The 22,137-nt window shown below is 44.6% G+C and overlaps 1 protein-coding gene across 1 annotated transcript in view; it reads right to left on the bottom strand.

Annotated features, from left to right (window-relative positions):
• The window catches only part of LOC140737314 (probable voltage-dependent R-type calcium channel subunit alpha-1E), a 619,860-nt gene that overhangs the window by 392,126 nt on the left and 205,597 nt on the right, over window positions 1-22,137 (bottom strand). The window contains 1 exon segment of the mRNA XM_073063744.1: window positions 2,447-2,538. Coding sequence (XP_072919845.1) covers window positions 2,447-2,538 — 92 coding nt within the window.

Raw genomic sequence — 22,137 nt, forward strand, 5'->3', positions numbered from 1 at the left:
CTGTATGCAGGTAAGACGGCAGCCAAGTGTTCAGATTTCTGAAACACGGTCTAGGCACGGACCAGTAGGCACTCCTAATCATAGTGTAGAAGTGGTCGTGAGTTGGAGCCTCTGGTGCTGCTGATGATAATTAGGCAGAGATTTCTTCAATCAAGTCCGTGACTATAATTTGAAATGTGTCATGATTGACAGTTCACCACTGGTCACAAAAATAAATCTTCCACCAACCCTTTGACTCCTATAACCAAATCACTTTTGGAACCAATTTGCCAACTTGCATGGGCTTGAACTTTTTGAACTATTCTCTATGTTGGACCTGTCAATGTCCTTACAAAGAGTCAAAGAGGCAAAGTAAATCAGCATGGTAACAGATCCATTAGCCCAATTCACCCAGGCCGACCATGGTGGCCATCAAGATAGTTCCATTTACCCTTGCTTGGGACCCCTCTAAACCCCTCCTACCAAATATCTTTTAAATGTTGTTATCATCCAACATGAATAATCTCTCCCTATTACTCAGGCGTCGAGCCCTAGCAACATCCTTGGCAATCTTCTCTACACTCTTTCTAGATTAATGATGTCTTCCACTTAACACGATGAACAAATGATATTAGTGCATAATACTAACAGTGTGGTCTCACCAAAATCTTGTACAAATGCAACTTTAAGTCCCAACTCAAATACTGGATCAGATGCGTTCCGGGGTCCTCACCTTTCTTCAGCTTCCACATCCAGTACAGCATCCTTCATCATTTCCACCAGCTGAAACAAGATTCCACCAAACACATCTCCTTCTCCCTGCCCCTTTCTACCTTCTGGAGGTACCACTCCTGCCGTGATCCCCTGGTGTGTTCATTCTTCCACAACCCCCCTCTCTTACCACTGGCACATTCCCCTGCACTCACTTTTAGTCTTACACATCCTCTCTCACCACCATTCAGAGACGTGAGCAGCCCTTCCAGGTGAGCTAGATGTGTACCCCCCTCCAACCTCATTACTGCATTCGGTGCCTCCTCTACATTGACGAGACCAATTGCTGACTGGAGGACTGCTTCGCAGAACCTCTATGTTCAGTCTGCAAGGGTCATCCCAAGTTCTTGGCTGCAGACTATTTCACTCCCCTGACCCATTCCCACACTGAACTGTCCATTCTTACCCTTCCCCACTGCCAGAATGAAGCCCAGCACAAACTAGAGAAACAACTCCTCAAACACTGTCTACACTGAATTGTCTAGTTTTAGGTAACTCACCTCTGGTAGCTTGATTTTCTCTTCTCCCTCCTGTCCTGCCACTCCCCCCCCCCCCCCAATCTCCTCTGACTTTCCCATTTTTGTGTCTTTTAGCTCAACTTCTCACCTCTGGTTACCCATTGCTGTCCCCTGTTGTAATACCAGCAACATTACATACCCACGCCTACCCGTGGGGAAACAGCCAAAATCTTTCTTCCAAGGTTGAGATATCAAATATGAGAGAACGTGCATTTATGGTGTAGGAAGGAAGTTTAAAGAGTTGTGTCAGGGCAAGTTTTATTTTACAGATTCCTGGAATGGGCTGCCAGGGTGCTGGTAAAAGCAGGAATGATAGTGGTGTTTAACAAGCACATAAATATGCAGGGAATGGAGGGAAAAAGTGAGTGTCAGGTTGCTGATATTTCAAACTGGATGACAGCCTACCTGGGGGAATTGGTGCTGGTACAGGTCACGGTTTCTTTGAACTGTGAAGAGGAGAGTAACAGAATATTGGACTTGGGGTGTCCAAAACTATAGGTCACAGATACAAGAGTGGAGAGATTTAAAAGAGACCTGAGAGGCAACTTCTTTACACAGAAGGCTGTGAACACCTGGAATGAGCTGCCAGAGAAAGTGGTTGAGGTGGATCTTATTGCAAGATTGAAGAGGCATTTGGATAGGTGCATGCGGGAGCGGGGGGCGGCTTGGATGATATGGGCTATGTGGGGGCAACAGGGACTAGCAGGAAGGAAGCTATGATGGATATGGACTAGTTGGGCCAGAGTCTGTTTGCATGCTATCTTACCCCAACTCTATAGAGTTCAATGTATAGACATGTGAGGTGTTAGGAAGAATGAGAAGAGGCAATCTGGAATAAAGGACACTGTCTAAAGAGGTTCTGGAAAAGAAGGTTTTGGGGGGGGGGGTGTGGGAACACAATCATTGAAAAAGGTTGGGTAGGCTGAATTAGGCATACACAGATCTGGGTTTTATCAAGGTACAGAGTATAAACCAAGGAGATTGTCCTGAACCTTCTGGCCCAACCTCAGTAATGTGTTCTGTTCTGGTCACTTCACAAGGAGGAGGTGAAGCCATGAGAGAGGGTGAAATACGTATATAGTAAGAGGGCCAGTAGTTACAAGAGAGAAGCAGAGTGGAGATCGGATGGAAGTTTATAAAATGTTGAAGATTTTTCATTCCATGAAAAGCAGACTCACTGGGAATCCCAGACACCAGCTTCAGAGGTCTCAGAACACGGACTGCCCTCAGAGTTCGGAGGTTGAAGTGCGTTGCTGCTGTGGCCAAGAGCCTGGAAGGAAAAAGGAGAGAGTTGGGCTGTGTCCTTGGGATTAGGAAGAGAACTCACACTGCTCCACCACACCTCAACCAATTAATTGTGCTGCTGAGTACAGGCAGTCCTGGGTAATGGCAGGGCTGCGTTCGTGAGACCTGTTTGTCAGTTGGAAATGAACAGGACCACAGAGAGAGCAGTATCAGCAGAGCAAGGCATGGGAAAAGTGGCTATCGGTAACATAGTGAGTACGTCTACTCAACGGTAGCTGCTCTGCTCGGCTGGGCTTCATATGTCAAGTCAGGAATTTATAATCCAGAGAGGACCTGTACTTGAACGTAAAAACATTACACAGAAGGATTGCACTGACAGGCAGTGAACTTCCGTTCCCATACAACAACAGCCATTGAATATGTCACCCGGGTACCAGCACTGTCAGCTGATTGACTTTAGAGCTCAAAGTAAATTTATTATCAAAGTACATACACACAGTGACCTCTTTATTAAGTACAGGAATGACCATGCATTACTACAGTAGTGTGCAGGAATGTACCTAATAAAGTGGCCACTGAGTGTATGTTTGTGGTTTTCTGCTGCCGTGACCCATCCAAGATTCGCCGTGTTGTATTCAGAGATGTTTTTGTGCACACTACTGTTGTAGCAGTTTTGAGTTATTGTTGCCTTCCTTCAGCGGCCACTCTCCTCTGAACGCTCTCATTAACAAATGCTTTCGCACACAGAACTGCTGCTCACTGAATTTTTTTTTGCTTTTCGCACCATTCTCTGTAAACTCTAGAGACTGTTACATGTAAAAATCCCAGGAGGTCAGTAGTTTCTGAGAGACTCAAACAACCCCGTCTGGCACCAGCAATTATTTTACGTTAATTCCCCATCTTGATGTTAAGTCTGACCAACTGAAGCACTTTACCATGTTTACATGCTTTTATGCATTGACTTGCTGCCACGTGATTGGCTGATTAGATATTTGCATCAATGAACTGGTATACGGGTGTACCTAATAAAAGTGGCCACTGAGTGTATTTTTGTTGGGAACGGATTCAAAAGAAGTGGATTTAGAATGCAGATCAGTGAGTCTGAATGGAGGAGTAGTATCAACAGTTATTTGTAATTCAGGTATATATGTGTACCTAATAAAGTGGCCAATGAGTGCCTATGCTACCTTGAGATTAATTTTTGTGCAGGCTTTTACAGGAAGAATAAAGAAATACAACATTATTTCGGAAAACTACACATAAACAAAGACTGACAAAGAAAAAACATAAAAGGACAAACTACACAAATAAAACACAATACTGGCAACAGGAGTTGTAATACTGAGAACATAAGTTGTAAAGGGTCCCTTAAAGTGAGTGTGTAGGCTGTAGAATTAGTTCAGAGTTGTGGTCAGTAAAGTTATCCATGCCAGGTCAGGAGCCTGATGATTGTAAGGTAATAACTGTTCCTGAGCCTGGTGTCATGAGACCTAAAGCTCCTGTACCTCCTGCCCAATGGCAGTAGCGAGAAGTGAAGATAGGCTTGATGGTGGAGGTCTTTGTCGATGGATGCTGCTTTCTTGTGGCAGCACTCCATGTAAATGTATTCTGTGGTGAAGAGGGCTTTGCCCGTGATGGACTGGGCAGTGGTGTTTCCATACCAAGCTGTGAAGCAACCAGTCAGGATACTGTCCACTGTGTATTTATAGAAATGTTTTTGCTGACATTCCAAAGTTTATGCAAACTTCCAAGAAAATTGAAGTGTAGCCATGCCTTCTTTGCATGTACTGGTCCCAGAATAGATTCTTTGATATGTTAATGCCAAGGAATTTAAGCTACTGACCCTCTCGTAGACTTCCAGCTTCTTTCTCCAGTTGTCAATAACTAACCCATTGGTTTTGCTGATGTTGATTGAGAGGTTGTTGCATATTTTTAGTCTCCCTCCTTGTTACAATATGTGCCTTACCTTACCTGCTCATCAAAAGCTTCTGCCCCTTGGGAGGTGAGGACTGATCTGTGTCAGGAGCATTGCCTCCCCTCCCACTGGCTCAGTGTCGGTAAGGTTTATATCTAGCATGCAGTAACCAAGCGGTCTCTTTTCTGCTCAGGTTGCCGAGGACTGGGTAGACGAGGGTGCCATGGAAACAGTAGATAGTGGAGGTGTGCTGCAGTGCAGATGGCCCAGGCATACAATCTAAATAAGTATTTGCCACTGTGTTTACATTTAGTGTCTGTTTTGTCCTGCTACTTTGTGCACACAGCTTAGACAAGTATCTGCAACCAAGTTTAGCTTGAAAAGTTTACTGAAGGTTTAGTGTCTATCTTGTCCTGTAAATAGTTAACTTACATACTGGTAGTAAGTTTCTTCTGTCCCCACTCAGTAGCTGTCAAGCGTGATTTCCCACAACAATTGGCACTGCAAGCAGGGTTCGGTGTTTGAACAGAACATAAGTATCTTTGGAAGGAAAACTTAGAGAGAGAACCCTTGGTATAAGGAGAGCTGAATTCTTGGATGGACCAATGATGGTGCGGGATTTGGGAGTCTCACCAACCCACTGGCAGACCATGGGATGCCCACAGATGGTCTAAGGGGTGAAAATCGAACACCACATCATGTCTGTACATAATAAGCCAGGGTTCCCCAAGAGGAAGGGGAGCCCAAGGGATGCTTTCTGGTTGCTGTAGTGTGGCTGTAGTGTAGTGTAGTGTTGCTGTAGTGTTGCTGTAGGAGGTAATCTCACAAAAGGAGAAAGAGGTAGATGGTTTCAGGAAGGTGATGGAATCAATAAACCAACAATGTGCTACCACGGGAGAGTCCCTGGGCAACGCCAACCCGGGCCAGGGAGTTAGAAGGTCTAATTTGCATCTGGACTCCATTAAGGTGCAAGAGCTGATGATGCCAGGAGGCAAACCCAACACGTGGATGAAGGACGGGAACATTTGGTTAGATAGTAAGGATGGGAAGAGAGCCTTGGGGATCCTCCTCTGCGTGACTGCCCTTCCCCACTTGCATTACTGGCCAGACCGGTGGCCACACAGTCCCAGTCCAGGCAAGGGGCTGCCAGATTTTAGTCCCTCCAGCTTCTATGGAACAGGATGAGGAAGAGCAGCAGACTGGGAGAGAGGGATCTGTGGAGGATAGCACCATGGTTCTCCCTGAGACAACCACCATCTGTGAGTTCTCCACTAAGGAACTGGCAGAGCTGGGAGACAAGTATGGGCAGAAGTTAGAGAAACCTCTGCCCTGTTGGGCTGCACGGAGTGCTGGAACGAGCCTATCCCAGGGGCCTGTCAGGGGGCACCAGACGATCAACAATGCCGAGAGGGCCACCCGCTTCCCATGGGGGTGAGGAATCTCTATGGGGTGGAGTGATAGTAGTGGTTATGGTCAGGCATCCCACACTGTTCGAATGGGATTTGCAGCTCTGGGTGGAATGCAGCGCAGTGGGGGAAGGGAACAGAGCCTTCAGCAGTGGGGTCCAGTCACAAGAGATCAGTATCAGGTTTAATATTAGTGGCACATGGTGTGAAATTTGTTAACTTTGCAGCAGTACTACAATGCAATATATGATAAATATAGAAAAGAAAAACAGAATTACAATAAGTATATATGCATATTAAATAGTTAAATTAAGTAGTGCAAAAATAGAAATAAAGAAGTAGTGAGCTGTGTTCTGGGTTCAATGTCCATTCAGAAATCAGATGGCAGAGGGGAAGAAGCTGTTCCTGAATCGCTGAGGGTGTGCCTTCAGACTCCTGTACCTTCTTCCTGATGGTAACAATGAAAACTGGGCATGTCTTGGGTGATGGGGATCCTTAATGATGCACACCGCCTTCTTGAGGCACCATTCCTTGAAGATGTCTTGGATACTATGGAAGTTAGTGCCCATGACGGAACTGACTAATTCTACAGTTTTCTGCAACTTACTTTGATCCTGTGCAGTTGCCCTGCCCCCAAACCCATACCAGACGGTGATGCAGCCAGTAAGAATGCTTTCCACGGTACTTCTGCAGATGTTTTTGAGCGTTTTAGGTGACATACCAAATCTCTTCAAGCTCTCATTGAAGTATAGCTGCAGTCTTGCCTTCTTTATAGCTGCATCGATATGTTGCATCCAGGTTACGTCCTCAGAGATATTGACACCCAGGAACTTGAAACTGCTCAATCTCTCCACTTTTAATCCCTCTGTGAGGATTGGTTTCTGTTCCTTCGACTTACTCTTTCTTAAGTCCATAAGCAGCTCTTTGGACTTGCTGTCATTGAGTGCAAGTTTGTTGCTATGACACCACTCAACTGACTGGTATATCTCACTTCTTTGCGCCCTCTCATTTCCATCTGAGATTCTGCCAACAGGTGTATCATCAGCAAATTTATCAATGGAATTGAGCTATGCCTAGCCTCACAGACAGGGGTATGGAGGAAGCAGAGCAGTGGGCTCAGCACAAATCCTTTGAATTGCACCAATGTTGATTATCAACAAGGTGGAGGTGTTATTTCGAATCGGCACAGACAGACAGACATACTTTATTGATCCCGAGGGAAATTGGTCTTTCAGAAGATGGTGGTCTTCCAGTTAGGAATTCAAGGAACAAGCTGCAGAGAGGGGTGCAGAGACCCAGGTTCTGGAGCTCGTTGATCAGGTCTGTAGGAATGATGGAGGTAAACGCTGAGCTATAGTCAATAAGCAGCAGCCTGACATAAGTATTCGTATCGTCCAGGCGATCTTAGGCGGTGTGGAGAGCCATTGAAATCACGTCTGCTGTAGAGTTATTGTGGTGATAGGCAAATTGCAGTGGGTCCAGGTCCTCCCTGAGACAGGTGTTAATGCTAGCCATAACCGACCTTTCAATGCATTTCATTACTGGAGGTGTGAGCTCACTGGATGGTAGCTCACACTGCTCATCTTTGGCACTGGTATAATCGTTGCCCTTTGGAAATAGGTGGGAACATCCCACTGTAGCAATGAGAGTTTGAAAATGTCCTTGAATATTCCTGCCAACTGGTTGGCACAGGTTTTCAGAGCCTTGCCAGGTGCTCCACCTTGCGAGGGTTAACCCTCCCGACGTCGGCCTCCAAGACAGAGATCACAGGGTCGTTGGGTGCAGCAGGAGTCCTTATAGCTGTGGTTTTATCCCCCCTTTCAAAGCGAGCATAGAAGGCATTGAGCCCACCTGGTAGTGAAGCATCGCTGCCATTCATAATGTTGGGCTTTGCTTTGTCAGAAGTAATGGCCTGCAAACCCTGTCAGAGATGACATGTGTTCGACGTCGACTCCAATCTCTCTCGGAATGGTCTCTTCGCTCTTAAAATAGCTGTCCTCAAATCATACCTGGTTTTCTTGTACAGACCTAGATCTTCAGACTTAAATGCCAAAGTTTAAGCCCTCAGCAGACTACGAACCTCCTGGCTTATCCATGGCTTTGGTTTGGGAGTGTATGTAGTTTTCATAGGCACACATCTATCCACACAGGTTTTAATGAAGTCAGTGACAACTGTGGCATATTCATCCAAGCCCAAAGATGAATCTCTGAATCCTGTCCAGCTTACTGACTCAAAGCAGTCCTGTAAGCACTCCTGTGCCTCCCTTGGCCATACCTTCTTGGTCCTTGCTACTGATCTATCATAACAGTGACTTTCCACCAGAGGATCATGTGTTAACTTCAACCATGATTGACTATTTATCTATCTATCTATTTATTTATTTATTTATTTAGTCACAGTGGGCCTTTCCAGCTGCGTTGCCCAGCAAACCCCATTTGTATCCTACCCTAATCACAGGGCAATTTACAATGACCGATTTATCTACCAACCACTACGTCTTTGGATCGTGGGAGGAAGCTGCTGCAGTCATGAACTGAACCCGGGTCGCCTGTACTGTAAACATCATGCACTATGCTACAACGCCACCCTTATTCAGTTAAAGCAGCAGCACACGATCTAAAGGGAGAGGTGCTGCCCTTCTTGGGACAAGCAATAGACAGATGCTGCCATCAGATTATTGGAGGAATTAGAGTAGATGAGGGCGGGTCCCTGTAGTCGATTGTGCAAATTAGACAAGCAGCCTGGGAACGGAAGGTCCCACATGACCTGTGAAGAACTGTTTCTGGCATTGCTCAGAGCCAGGTTCCCAAAGGAGCAGGTAAATTGTGTTTCCACTCCCACCCTCTATGCCATCTGCCCAGAGAAGAGAGGTCAGGAGGCCACTAAGGGGGGAAGGTCATTCCTCAAGCCCTCTACCGATAAGAACACCTTCTGTCCTCCACTGGATTCCTCACATTCTGCTCAGGATTCCCTTTATCCTTCACTAGAGAATCTGCAAAAGGCACTGGAGGGCCTTTGGCTACAGAGGGGTGGGGTAGTGGGTGGTGCCTTCCTGTACCCCCCCCCCCCCCCCGTAATAACCTGTGAATGGTTTGAGTTTGAAAAAAGTTGTATGAGGTGTGGTCACACGCGAGTCTGTGTGTGTATGTGCTTGTGCGCATGTGAGTGTGTGTGTGTGTCTGTGTTCACGTGCCTCTGTGTATACACAAAGCCTGTCTTGTGTTTGTTAATTTTCTATAGGAAGGGTGTTTGAATTAATCAAATGCTTCAGCAGAAAGGGTGACTGATTGAAATATTTTGCCACTTGGTGCACTTTGTGGCTGTGTGAATGTATTAAGTCCCTTTGTTCTTTGGAAAATGCATTCAAGATTTCCACTGTGGAAATTAATTGTTTGTTCTATGTTTTTCAGTTACTTCCAAAGGCTCTGCAGGAAGAGAAATACAGACATGGATTATATGTCTGGCACTCTGTGGCTGTTCCACAACCCCAACTGCACACATGCAGAAGGGCTGATTGAGTGATGGACAGGCTGTAGAAACAGCAGATTAAGTTATCAACTCCCACCCACACCTTTCGGGGTGAGGAGTGTGCCGTTACAGACAGCGGACGAAGTGAACTCCCGGCCAGCAGCCCTGTGGGGGAGGGGGGGAATGGGTGGGCCACCAGGGCGCACGGAGACCAGGAAATACAGGATGGGTGGTGTTACTGGGGCAACAGGGGATAGTCTGTCAAAATACCCAATGGCTAACCAGGAGGGAGGGAGTTTGTGTCTTCCTGCATTACAGAAAGGCAAAGAGATGGATGCTTACAGGAGTGGTCAGAGTGAGATCCTACAACACATTCCTAAAGGACGGTGTATGAGAATGCAAACCACACCTGAACTTCAGACTGTTAAGTCTGCATGAAGGTACTATCACACGCTGCAGAAGGCTAGTACTGATCTCTTTTAATGACGAAGAACAGAACAGCTGGAGGAACTTGTCCAGCTTCTCTGGTTTTGCCGTTCTGTCTTGGGGGAAAGCAGTCCATTTCAGCCAACCTCACCCCACAGCGATAGCCCTGAAGAACTTGGGTTTCAGTAACCCTGGTGAAGTAGGTGAATTAAGGGCTGTCTAATTGTCTAATCCCAAGGTCCCGATTTGGAGAGTGGTTGCTGTGCCAACAGGGAAGGGGAAGGAGTGCTAGTGCAGGGGGTACGATGATCACAGGTCCAACCAACCAGTTGGACACAGTGAGTGTGAGCAGGACCAGTATGCTGGGATGACTGTGTCAACACTGAATGGTGACAAGAATGTGGGCACTCACTGGACTCTAAACTGTAGTGCTTGGGCCAGGCTGTCCTGGGAACTGATATGCATGGCCTCTGTGATGGATGCACTGATCAGTGTGTCAATTGAGATGATGGTTGTTTTGGATGGTGGTCTTACAAAACCAGATGGCCTTGGACCACCTGCTCGCAAAGAAAGGTGGCACCTGTGCTGTGATTGGTCAGGAGAGCTACATCTGCAACTCTGACAAGACGGTGAACATTACACACCTAGCTGATTGTATCCAGCAGTCAGTAAGTAAGTCACTTGTGGAGGGCTAGCTCCGTAACTACCATACCCTGGGGGAAAGGCAGTGGTTTTCTGGAGCATTAGGGGGCTGGTAGATTGCTGTAAAACACTGGGTAGTAACTGGCTTCCGTTTAGCTGACGATCTCACAGCACCAGTCGGGTTTAAATCTCGTGTGTGGTAACTATGTTGTTTCTATTCCGCTTGGTTCACCGTGGACCAAGTAAATGAGGGTGCTGCTGAAATGGTAGACAGTGGTTGGTTTGCTACAGTGGAGAGGGCCTGGGTGCACACTTTAAATAAATATTTGCCACTGTGTGTGTACGGTTAATGTCTGTTTTGTCCTGCTACTTTGGGCATTCAGTATCTGTAACCGAGTTTAGCTTGAAGGGTTTACTAAATTTTTAGTCTGTTGGGCCTTGAAAATAAATAGTTAACCTACTTATCTCTTCTGTCTCTTCTGTCCCCACTCACTGAACCTGCGAACAACACACCTATAAGTCAATCCGTCGCCTATTTTGATTTGGCCAAGTGTCATCAGCAAGCTTAAATACAGCATTCAAGCTGCACTTAGTCACACATTAGGTATAAAGTTAGCAAAGCAGGAGGCTAAGCGGATAGCCTTGGGGTGCACCTGTGTTGATGCTGATTGTCGGAGAGATGCTGCCAGTCTGTGGTTTGCCAGTGAATAAACAGAAGATCCAGTTGCATGGCGGAAAGTATTGAAGCCAACGTCTTGGAGCTTAGTGATGAATTTTGAGAGGATGATAGTGCTGAATGTTGATCTGTAGTCAATGAAGAGCATTGTATTATATACATCTTCAATGTCCAGGTGTTCTGAAGCTGAGTGAAGTCAATAACATAGTATCTGCTGTGGACCTGTTATGACAGTAGGCAAACTGGAGTGGATCCAAATCACTTCCCAGGTAGGAGTTGATATGCTCAATCACCCTCTCAAAGCACTTCATCATTATAGATTTAAGTGCTACTGGACATAATCATTCAGGCAGGTTACCAGAATCTTCTTGGGAATAGGTATACTTGAAGCAGAAGGATGCCTCAGACTGCCAAAGCAAGAGGTTCAGGATGTCCATAAACACTCCAGCCAGTTGATTAGCACGAGTGTTCAGTGCTCAGCTAGTCTGAGCTAGATGCTTTCCATGGATTCACCCACTTGAAAGATGCTCTCTCGTTGGCCTCAGAGACCGAGGTTTCAAAGGTACATTTAATGTCAGAGAAATGTATTCAATATACATCCTGAAATGCTTTTTCTTCACAACCATCCACGTAAACAGAGGACTGCCCCCAAAGAATGAATGACAGATGTTAGAAACCCAAAGCACCCCCCAGCTCCCCTCCCTCCCACGCGTAAGCGGCAGCAAGCAACAATCCCCTCTCCCCCCACCAACAAAAAAAAGCCTCAACACCCGCCACCGAGCACTCAAATGTGGGCAAAGTAACAGCAAAGGCACAGACTTGCAGTACTCCAAAGACTACTTGTTCACCTGGTACTCGACATACCACAGGCTCTCTCTCTCTCTCTCCCTAATAAGGGGTAAAGAGGTGTCTCCGTTTCACAGGGTCGTCGGGAGCAGTGGGGGTTTGTGAAAGTGCTTCCACCTTGTGTTAGTCAAAGCAAGCATAAAAGGCATTGAGCTTATCTGGGAGTGAAACCTTGTTGAGCTTAGGCTACATCCACACTAGACCGGATAATTTTGAAGATGCCGGTTTCACGTAAAAACAGTAGGCATCCACACTAGGCATTTTAAAAAATATTTCTGTCCACATTGAAACGGAGATTTCGCCAAATCTCCTCCTACTGTGCATACGCAGGACACATCTACTGAAAACAAGCGACTTGTTTGGTGTCGAATCTCACTGTGAAAGTGCGCATTTGTGCAGTTACAAACTAGAAAAACTTAAAACGACGGACAGCTGTTGGCTCTTGCACAGGAGAATCTAAAAGTAAAAAAAAACAAACACTGGAGCGTACAGAAGCAACCGACAGGGAGTTCATGGACAGTACGACCCGGCTGAGGACGAACACTGAAAAATTGATTAACTGTTGCATTAATAAAGCCCCTTGTTAAATGTATAAAACATGTCTGCATCAGTATTATCTTGGCCTTTATTACAAAGGGAATTGAGTACAAGAGCAAGGAAATCCTCTTGCATTTGTACAGAGCCCTGGTGAGACCACACCTGGAGTATTGTGTACAGTTTTGGTCTCCAGTGTTAAGGAAGGACATCCTGGCTGTAGAGGAAGTGCAGCGTAGATTCACGAGGTTAATTCCTGGGAAGTCTGGACTGTCTTACGCAGAGAGGTTAGAGAGACTGGGCTTGTACACGCTGGAATTAAGGAGATTGAGAGGGGATCTGATTGAAACATATAAGATTATTAAGGGATTGGACAAGATAGAGGCAGGAAATATGTTCCAGATGCTGGGAGAGTCCAGTACCAGAGGACATGGTTTGAGAATAAGGGGTAGGTCATTTAGGACAGAGTTAAGGAAAAACTTCTTCTCCCAGAGATTTGTGGGGGTCTGGAATGCACTGCCTCGGAAGGTAGTGGAGGCCAATTCTCTGGATGCTTTCAAGAAGGAGCTAGATAGGTATCTTATGGATAGGGGAATCAAGGGATATGGGGACAAGGCAGGAACCGGGTATTGATAGGAATTGATCAGCCATGATCTCAAAATGGCGGTGCAGGCTCGAAGGGCCGAATGGTCTACTTCTGCACCTATTGTCTATTGTCTATAAATAGGTAAACCACCTTCATACGAGCAAGGACAGAAAACAGGGCAAAGTAAATATACTTATTTATTCAGTAAGTTATGGGTCAAAGTATTTGGTGAGTACATTTCTAACTCTTCTGGCTTCAGTCTCGTTGCCGCCTGTTCTGAAATTGTTAGATTGTGTGGGGGGTTGCGTTCAGGAAAACAATGAAATGGCACGCTGCCGTCTGACAGTATTTTCAGATTTCTCTGGTTACCCCATCCACACTGATCTGCCCAAACGGCGTTATCAAAATTACACACCCTGGACAGTGTTTCTGAAAAGCTCCGGTTTTAGGGGACGAAAACACCATTTTACTGTGGACAGAGGGTAAAAATGAGAGAAAAAGCTTCAGTTACAGATTTATCTGGCGTAGTGTGGACATAGCCTTAGTGCTGCTTGGTTTTGCTTTGTATGAGGTGGTGGCATTCAAGCTCTGCCACAGCTATCCAACATCCCTCTGTGATTCTATATTAATTTGGAATTATGCATGTGAGGTGGCCTTCCAGAAGTCATACTTGGACCACTTGTATTTTCCCAGATCTGAACACTACAGATCTAGCCTTCAGCAGATTTTAAATCTCTTGGGACATCCAGGGCTTCTTTTTGGGGAAGATTTTGAATGATTTTGAGGGGACAACCATGCTTGTCGTTCAGGTCCCCTGATAAGTGCTTGAACATGAATAAGTCCACTGACTCAAAGCCGTTCCTCTGCCTTTCATGACCATCTCTTTGTTGTCTTTACATCTGGTGCCTTGCCCTTTGGTCTCTGCTTATATACAGGTAGGAGGAAGGCAGCTAGTTGGTCAGATTTCCTGAAATGCAGTCAAAGGATGGAATAGTGGCACTCTTGATGGTAGCGTAGCAGTGGCCTCTGGTGCTCTAGGTCATGTGCAGATGGTAATTGAACCGATATTTCTTCAACCACAAACAAAAGAAAATCTGCAGATGCTGGAAATCCAGGCAACACACACAATATACTGGAGGAACTCAGCAGGACAGGCAGCATCTATGGAGAAGAGTACAGTTAACGTTTCAGGAAGGGTCCTGCTGAAGGGTCCTGGCCCAATTGATTGTACTCTTTTCCATAGATGCTGCCTGGCCTGCTGAGTTCCTCTAACACCTTGTGTGAGTTATTCAGGTATTTCTTCAAAGTAGCCAGAATGAAGTCTTGGGTAAGGATCAGCATCAGAACCAGGTTTTTAGTCACTGACATATTGAGAAATCTGTTGCTTTATGACAGCAGTATGTGTATACATCAAATACATTGTAAGTTACAAGAAGAAACAGACTGCATACAAAAATAAATGTAGCATAAAAAGAGAGCAAAATAGTGAGGTAACATTCATGGTTTCATGGACCATGGAGAAATCTGATGATATAGCAATCTTGCCCTTATTTACTCTATTTTGCTTTCCAATGACTGCATTTTGTCCAGGAGGGTGCTAGAGAGTGGGGGTCGTTTTCCCCATTGCTTCACTCTGGCCTAAGGACCCCTCTGGTGTTTCTTGAATCGCTGATAGCCATCTGGTCGCTTCCAGGTGCTGCACCTGCATTTCAGAGACTCAAGCTTGGCAAGTCCTTCAGACACATTCGGAGATTATAAGATTATATTTAGACAATTCAAAAGTGTATTTTTTAAAGGGAAATTACAGGCTGCAAAAGGATGCACATCTAGTATTTTCCCTGTGAGCTGTCCGCAAAACACAATGTATAGTGCCAGTCCCATTTTATTACTATTTATACTACGTTTTATTATTGTCGTTTGAAAGGGTAAATAGTGAGACTTATATATTAACCAAACTAACAGTGAGACTCAAATATTTTATTAATATTATTAATATAATCAAGCAGCTGGGGGTAATTTTCCTGGTACATTGATTCAAGGCGGTCAGATGATTTTCATACAGAATGAAACACAATTACAACTGGCTTCCCAAAGCCTCCTAGAGATGATAAAGTGTTTTACTAAAAGCAAACAAGAGTACAATGTTGGAGACATACAGCCAATTTGCACATAGACATTTTCACATGCAGCAATTGCACAATGACCATGTGTAATCACCACAAAATTACTGGCATTTGCTAGCATAATGGTGTAAAACCAAACACTATGTTCTTGAGCTCTCAATTGTTGTGCTATTAACTGCAAAACTGAGGTAAATCTACAATGACTGATGAATGAACATTCACCACAATGAGAGGGCAAGAACCCCTACTCCTTTTCAAAGCAGTCCTTATAGAGCATGGAAAAAGGACCTTCAGCCCAATTGATCCACACCAACCAGAACATTCTCATGCTACTCCCATTTGCCTGCATTCAGCCCAAACCATTCAAGTTCCCCCATTCCAAATACCTCCCCAACAGACTCACAAATTTTGCAATTGTACCAGCCTTGACCACTTTCACTGGCAGAAAACTCCAAGTATTCACTAACCTCTGTGTAAAGAAGTTGCCTGTCAGGCCTGTTTTAAATCTCTCCACTCTTGTATCTGTGCCCTCTAGTTTTGGATACCCCAGGTCTGGGTAAAAAACTTTGACTGTCCACCTTATCCATACCCCACATGATTTTGTAAAATTCTGTTTATTTTCCTGTACTCCAAAGAATAAATATCCAGCCAGCATGGCCAACCTCTCCCTCAACTCAGGCTCTTTATTTCCACGTCCCATTCTCATTCTGATATGTCAAACCATGGCCTCCTCTACTGTCAAGATGAAGCCACACTCAGGTTGGAGGAACAATGCCTTATATACAGGCTGGGTAGCCTCCAACCTGATGGCGTGAACATTGACTTCTCTAACTTCCGTTAATGCCCCTCCTCCTCTTCTTACCCTATCCCTGATGTATTTAGTTTTTTTCCCTCCTCTTTTTTTTCTCTCTCTCTGCCCATTCTCCATCTCCCTCTGGTGCTCTCCTTCCCCTTTCTCCCTAGGCCTCCCGTCCCATGATCCTTTCCCTTCTCCAGCTCTGTATCCCTTTTGCCAATCACCTTTCCAGCTCTCAGCTTCACCCCAACCCCTCCAGTCTTCTCCTATCATTTTGCATTTCCCCCTCCCCCTCCTACTTTTAAATCTCTTACTATCTTTCTTTTCAGTTAGTCCTGACGAAGGGTCTCGGCCCGAAACGTCGATAGTGCTTCTTCCTATAGATGCTGCCTGGTCTGCTGCATTCCGCCAGCATTTTGTGTGTGTTGCTTCAATTTCCAGCATCTGCAGATTTCCTCGTGTTTGCTCGAGTCTAAGCAGCATCCTTGTAAATCACTTCAACACCCTCTCTAGCTTGACAATGTTTTCCTATAACAGGGTGACCAAAACTGAATACAATACTCCACGTGCAATTTCAGCAATAACACAATGTCTATAACACAATGTCTCCACTCCTAAACAATGTCCTGACAGCATGCTAAATGCATTCTTCACCACTGTGTTGACTAGTGAATCTGCTTTCAGCAAACTGTGCTTCTGTGTCTTGCTGTCCCACAACACTTGTCAATGGCCAGACATTCATTCATTTCAATGTTCAAAATGCTTCAACTCACCCTTATTTACGTTGAAATCTGTTTGCCATTCCTCAGGCCATAGAGTACTTCAGCACCAGAAACATCCCATCTAGTCAGTGCCAAACTTATTCTGCCTAGTTCCATCTACTTGCACATGGACCAGAGCTCTTTCTCACTACCTCCCAACCACGTGCTTATCTAAACTTCTCTTAATTGTTGAAATTAAACCCAAATGTATTACTTCCACTGGTAGTTCGTTCCTCACTTTCACCACCCTCTGAATGAAGTTGTTCCCACTCATGTTCCCCTTAAATATTTCCACTTTCACCCTAAACCTATGACCTCTAGTTCTAGACTTACTCTACCTCAGTGGAAAAAGCCTGCTTACATTTACCACAGCTATACTCCTCATCATTTTGCATGCTTTTTTCAAATCTTTCCTCATTTTCCTATACTCCTGGGAGTAAAGTTCTCAGATAAAGTAACTCAGATCTTCAAGTCCAGGAAACAACTTTGTAAATGTTCTCTGTATTCTTTTAATCTTACTTACATCTTTTCTGTAACACAATACTCGAAATTAGGCCTCACCAACGTCTTTACAACTTCAACATAACATCCCAATTCTTGTACTCAAAAGGCAAATGGTATGTTGGCATTCATAGCAAAAGGATTTGAGTACAGGAGCAGGGAGGTTCTACTGCAGTTGTACAAGACCTTGGTGAGACCGCACCTAGAGTATTGTGTGCAGTTTTGGTCCCCTAATCTGAGGAAAGACATTCTTGCCATAGAGGGAGTATGAAGAAGGTTCACCAGATTGATTCCTGGGATGGCAGGACTTTCATATGAAGAAAGACTGGATCGACTAGGCTTATACTCACTGGAATTTAGAAGATTGAGGGGGGATCTTATTGAAACGTATAAAATTCTAAAGGGATTGGACAGGCTAGATGCAGGAAAATTGTTTCCGATGTTGGGGAGGTCCAGAACCAGGAGTCACAGTTTAAGGATAAAGGGGAAGCCTTTTAGGACCGAGATGAGGAAAAACTTCTTCACACAGAGAGTGGTGAATCTGTGTAATTCTCTGCCACAGTAAACAGTTGAGGCCGGTTCATTGGCTATATTTAAGAGGAAGTTAGATATGGCCCTTGTGGCTAAAGGGATCGGGGGTATGGAGAGAAAGCAGGTACAGGGTTCTAAGTTGGATGATCAGCCATGATCATACTGAATGGCGGTGCAGGCTCGAAGGGCCGAATGGCCTACTGCTGCACCTATTTTCTATGTTTCTATGAACGCCAACATGCCAAAAGCTTTCTTTACGACCTGTAATTACACTTTCAATGAGTTATGTATTGTATTCCCATATCCCTCTGTTCTACCGCACTCCTCGGTACTCTTATTGTTCACTGTGTCAGTCCTATGCTGGTTTGTCCTCCAAAAGCGTAGCACCTCTGCCATTTTTCCAGCTGGTCCAGGTCCTGCTGCAAGCTTTGATAGCCTTCCTCACTGTTCACTACACCCCAATCTTGGTGTTATCCACAGATTTTCATCTATCTATTCAAGTTCTGTTTGCAATTCACTGTTACTTGCTTCACTATCATTTTGGCCCACTATGTTGTACTGACCAATTAACCTACTCTAAGATCAATCTAACTCTTCCCTCCCACATAGACCTCCAGTTTCTTTTCACCCAATCATAGAAAACTACAGAACAGAAACAGACCCTTTGGCCCACTTAGTCCATGTTGAACCATTTAAACTGCTTAGTCTCATCGACCTGGACACAGAGCATAGCCTTCCATACCCCTCCCATCTATATAATTACCTAAACGTCTCTTAAACATTGAAATCAAAATCACATCCACCATTTGTGCTGGCAGCTCATTCCACGCTCTCACTATCCTCTGACTGAAGAAGTTTCCCATCATGTTCCCCTTAAACATTTCACCTTTCACCCTTAACCCATGACCTCTAGTTGTAGTCTCTCAGTGGAAAAACCCTGCTTGCATTTACCTTATCTATGCCTCTCTATCAAATCTTCCCCTTAATCTACTATGTCTTCGGAAATAAAGTTCTAACCTTTTAAATATTTCCTTATAACTCAGGTCCTCGAGTCCCAGCTACATCCTTGTAAACTTTCTCCGTATTCTTTCAACCTTATTTACATCTTTCCTGCAGGTAGGTGACTAAAACTGTACACAATACTCCACATTAGGCCTCATCAACACCTTACACAACTTCAAGATAACACTCCATCTCCTGTACTCAATACTTCAATTATGAATGCCAATGTGTCAAAAGTTTTCTTTATGACGCCATATGATGCCCGTATTCTCAGATCCCTTTGTTCTACCACATTCCTCAGTGCCCTATCATTCACCCAGGCTGGCCTTCCAATGTGCAAGACCTGCTCACTGCCACTTTTAACTTTTATTTTTCCTGCTGGTCCAGGTCCTGCTGTAAGCTTTGATAGTCTTCCATGCTGTCCATTAAAATTGGTGGTATCTGTAAATTTACTGATCCAGTTAACCACATTATCATCCAGATCGTTGATATAGATGACAAACAACAACAGACCCAGCACTGATCCCTGTGGCACTCCACTAGTCACAGGCCTCCAGTCAGAGAGGTAACTGTCTGCTACCACTCTCTGACTTCTCACGCAAAGCCAATGTCTAATCCAATGTCCAATACATCATGCTGAACGCCAAGCGACTGAACCTTCTTGACCAACCTCTCAAGTGGGTCCTTGTCAAATGCCCTGCTGAAGTCCATGTAGACAACAACCACTGTCTTGCTTTCATCAACTTTCCTGGTAACCTCCTTGAAAAACTCATGTGCCTAAGAATCTCTTAAATACAATATATTTTCTTCTACCACTACTAGCATGCTCCACATACTTAAGCACTCTGTGTAAAAAAAAACCTAATTCTGACATCCCCTCTAAACTTTCCTCCAGATTTTTAAATGTTGCCCCCTCACTTTAGCTATTTCTGCCCTGGGTAAAAAAGCCCATGACTGTCTACTATGGCTCTATTTTGTATACCTCTATCCAGCCACCTCTTATCCTTCAGCGCTCCAAACAGAAAACCCCTAGCTCACTCAACCTATCCTCGTAAGATCCTAATTTAGCCAATTCTGAAACCACCTCACCAGCTCACACCGAATCGCACGTAATGTAACCTTCCAAGTTCAGCCCTATGTATATGACCTTGTGAAAGGTTCATAGAGACAATGTCCAATACACTACCTTCATCTATCCCCTTAAATAACTCTGAAAAACTACAAAACATTCATGCTTGACCTTCTATACACAAAATCATGTTGATTATTCCTGATCAGGTGTAGCGCGTGGCCAAGTGGTTAAGGCATTGGACTAGCGATCTGGAGGTCATAAATTTGAGCCCCAGCCGAGGCAGTGTGTTGTGTCCTTGAGCAAGGCACTTAACCACTCATTGCTCCAGTCCACCCAGCTGAAAATGGGTACCGGCAAAATGCTGGGGGTTAACCTCGCAATAGACCAGCATTCTATCGGGGGGGGGGGGGAGGAGGGGAAGTCTCGTACTGTCAGTGGCTTCACACCACAGAAACTGGCATAAGCATTGGCCTAATGAGCCTATGAGGCTCGGGACAGACTTTAACTTATTCCTGATCAGGCCTTGACTATCTGAGTGATAGTAGATATTGTCCCTCAGATTTCCTTGCTGTAACTTCACAACAACTGGCCTGTCATTGCTACTCTTCTTGAACAACATTAACCACCCTCCAGTATCTGGAAGTTCACCAATGCCCAATGAAGAAGTAAATATCTCTATAAGAGGCTCTGCAATTTTTTCTCTGGTCTCTGGGGAGTGCACTTGGTCAGGCCTTGGGGATTTGATCAAACAGGAGTAATGGAGAAACAGTCACACCAAGGTGGCAGGATGCAGGTAACTAGATATCAGTCAGGAGATGGAAATAGAATAGGCAGTCAGTGTAAGGTAGCCCAGTGGCTGTTCCCCTTAATCACAAGTGTGCCACTTTGAATACTGTTGAATGACCCACCATGGAAAAGCCACGTCTCTGGCAATGTGTCTAGCTCCGTAGCTCAGAAAGGAAAAGGGTGGGGGGAGAGGGGAGCAGTATTGATATAGACAGGGGACTCATTAGTAACAAAAAGGCCATTTTGTGAGCGAGATTGAGACTCCCAGTTTGTATGCTGCCTTCCAGGTGCTAGCATCAGAGATATCTCAGATCAAGACCACAACACTCCTAGGGGTGGGGGGGGGGGGGGTGGTCAGCCACAAATACTGGTACACATTGGTACCAACAACACAGATAGGGAAAGAGGTGAGGTCCTGAAGAGGGTGTTAGGTAGGAAGCTAAAAAGCAGAACCTCAAGGATAATAATCTTTAGATTAATGCCTGTGCTATACTCCAGTGAGGGTAAGATTAGGAAAATATGGCCAATGAATGTGTAGGTGAAGAATTGGTATACATTCAGATTTGTGGATCATTGGGATCGCTTATTGGAAAGGTGTTATGTATGCGTGGAGCAAGAATGCATTAGGCAGATTAAACGTTTTTACTGATTCGTGTTAGCCATGGTACACCCTGGATAACTCTAAGGTGTGTGCGTGTGCAAGCGCACACATCTTTTGCTACTAGCGCACAAAGAAATTTAAACTGTGCACAAAAGTTGTCATCCTCTACCTCGTTTGCATGTTAAGTATATTTCACAATCGTACACAATCACATTTCCTTTTCCAGTTCCTGATGCTGGCAGTGTTGACAACATGGAGTTTGCGATGATTTGTCTGCGGATTTTAGACTGGCTTATTTATACCGTTTTTATTGAAGAAGCTATTGATTCCCCATGTAAATTCCAGAGAAACAGAGGGTGTGAAGCACAAAAGAATTGCTAGTTCATTTAAAGTAGAATGGCTTAATGAAACTGCTACACCGAAAGCTCATGAGGTCAGTAATGTGCAGCTACGAGAAACATTTATGTACAATACAGAAACTTGTGTTACCTGTGTGTATTGTCGCGATGCAAAAGTTGCTGGAGAATTGGCAAGTGGGAAGAAGTGGAGTGATATTTGGAAACTTGATTTTTTAAAATGTCATTTAGCAAGCAAATCATGTCATTTAGCAAGGAAAGTGTGCAAAAGCTCCAGCGAGAAAATCATTCATTACATGCTACAGGCCTGCTATGTATGTTTTGAGAAAGTACTGATGAACAGGAGTGAAAATGATCAATTCCAGAGGAGATTGAAGTTCTTATTGACAGTGATTTGCTAGCTCTTAAAATGAATATCTCTATATATAAAATTCAGTGCACACATATTGTTACTAGGCAAAAAATTACAGAGCACAAGATTTTTGCGCACACTGGTCATTACAAATTAGAGGAAACATTGCCACTGAGACAAAAACATGCACATTCAAAAGCCCACATGAACAGAGAGGGCTGAATTGATACACCGCAGGATCAA

This window comes from Hemitrygon akajei, chromosome 12 (genome assembly GCF_048418815.1).
Source record: "Hemitrygon akajei chromosome 12, sHemAka1.3, whole genome shotgun sequence".
Lineage (NCBI taxonomy): Eukaryota > Metazoa > Chordata > Chondrichthyes > Myliobatiformes > Dasyatidae > Hemitrygon > Hemitrygon akajei.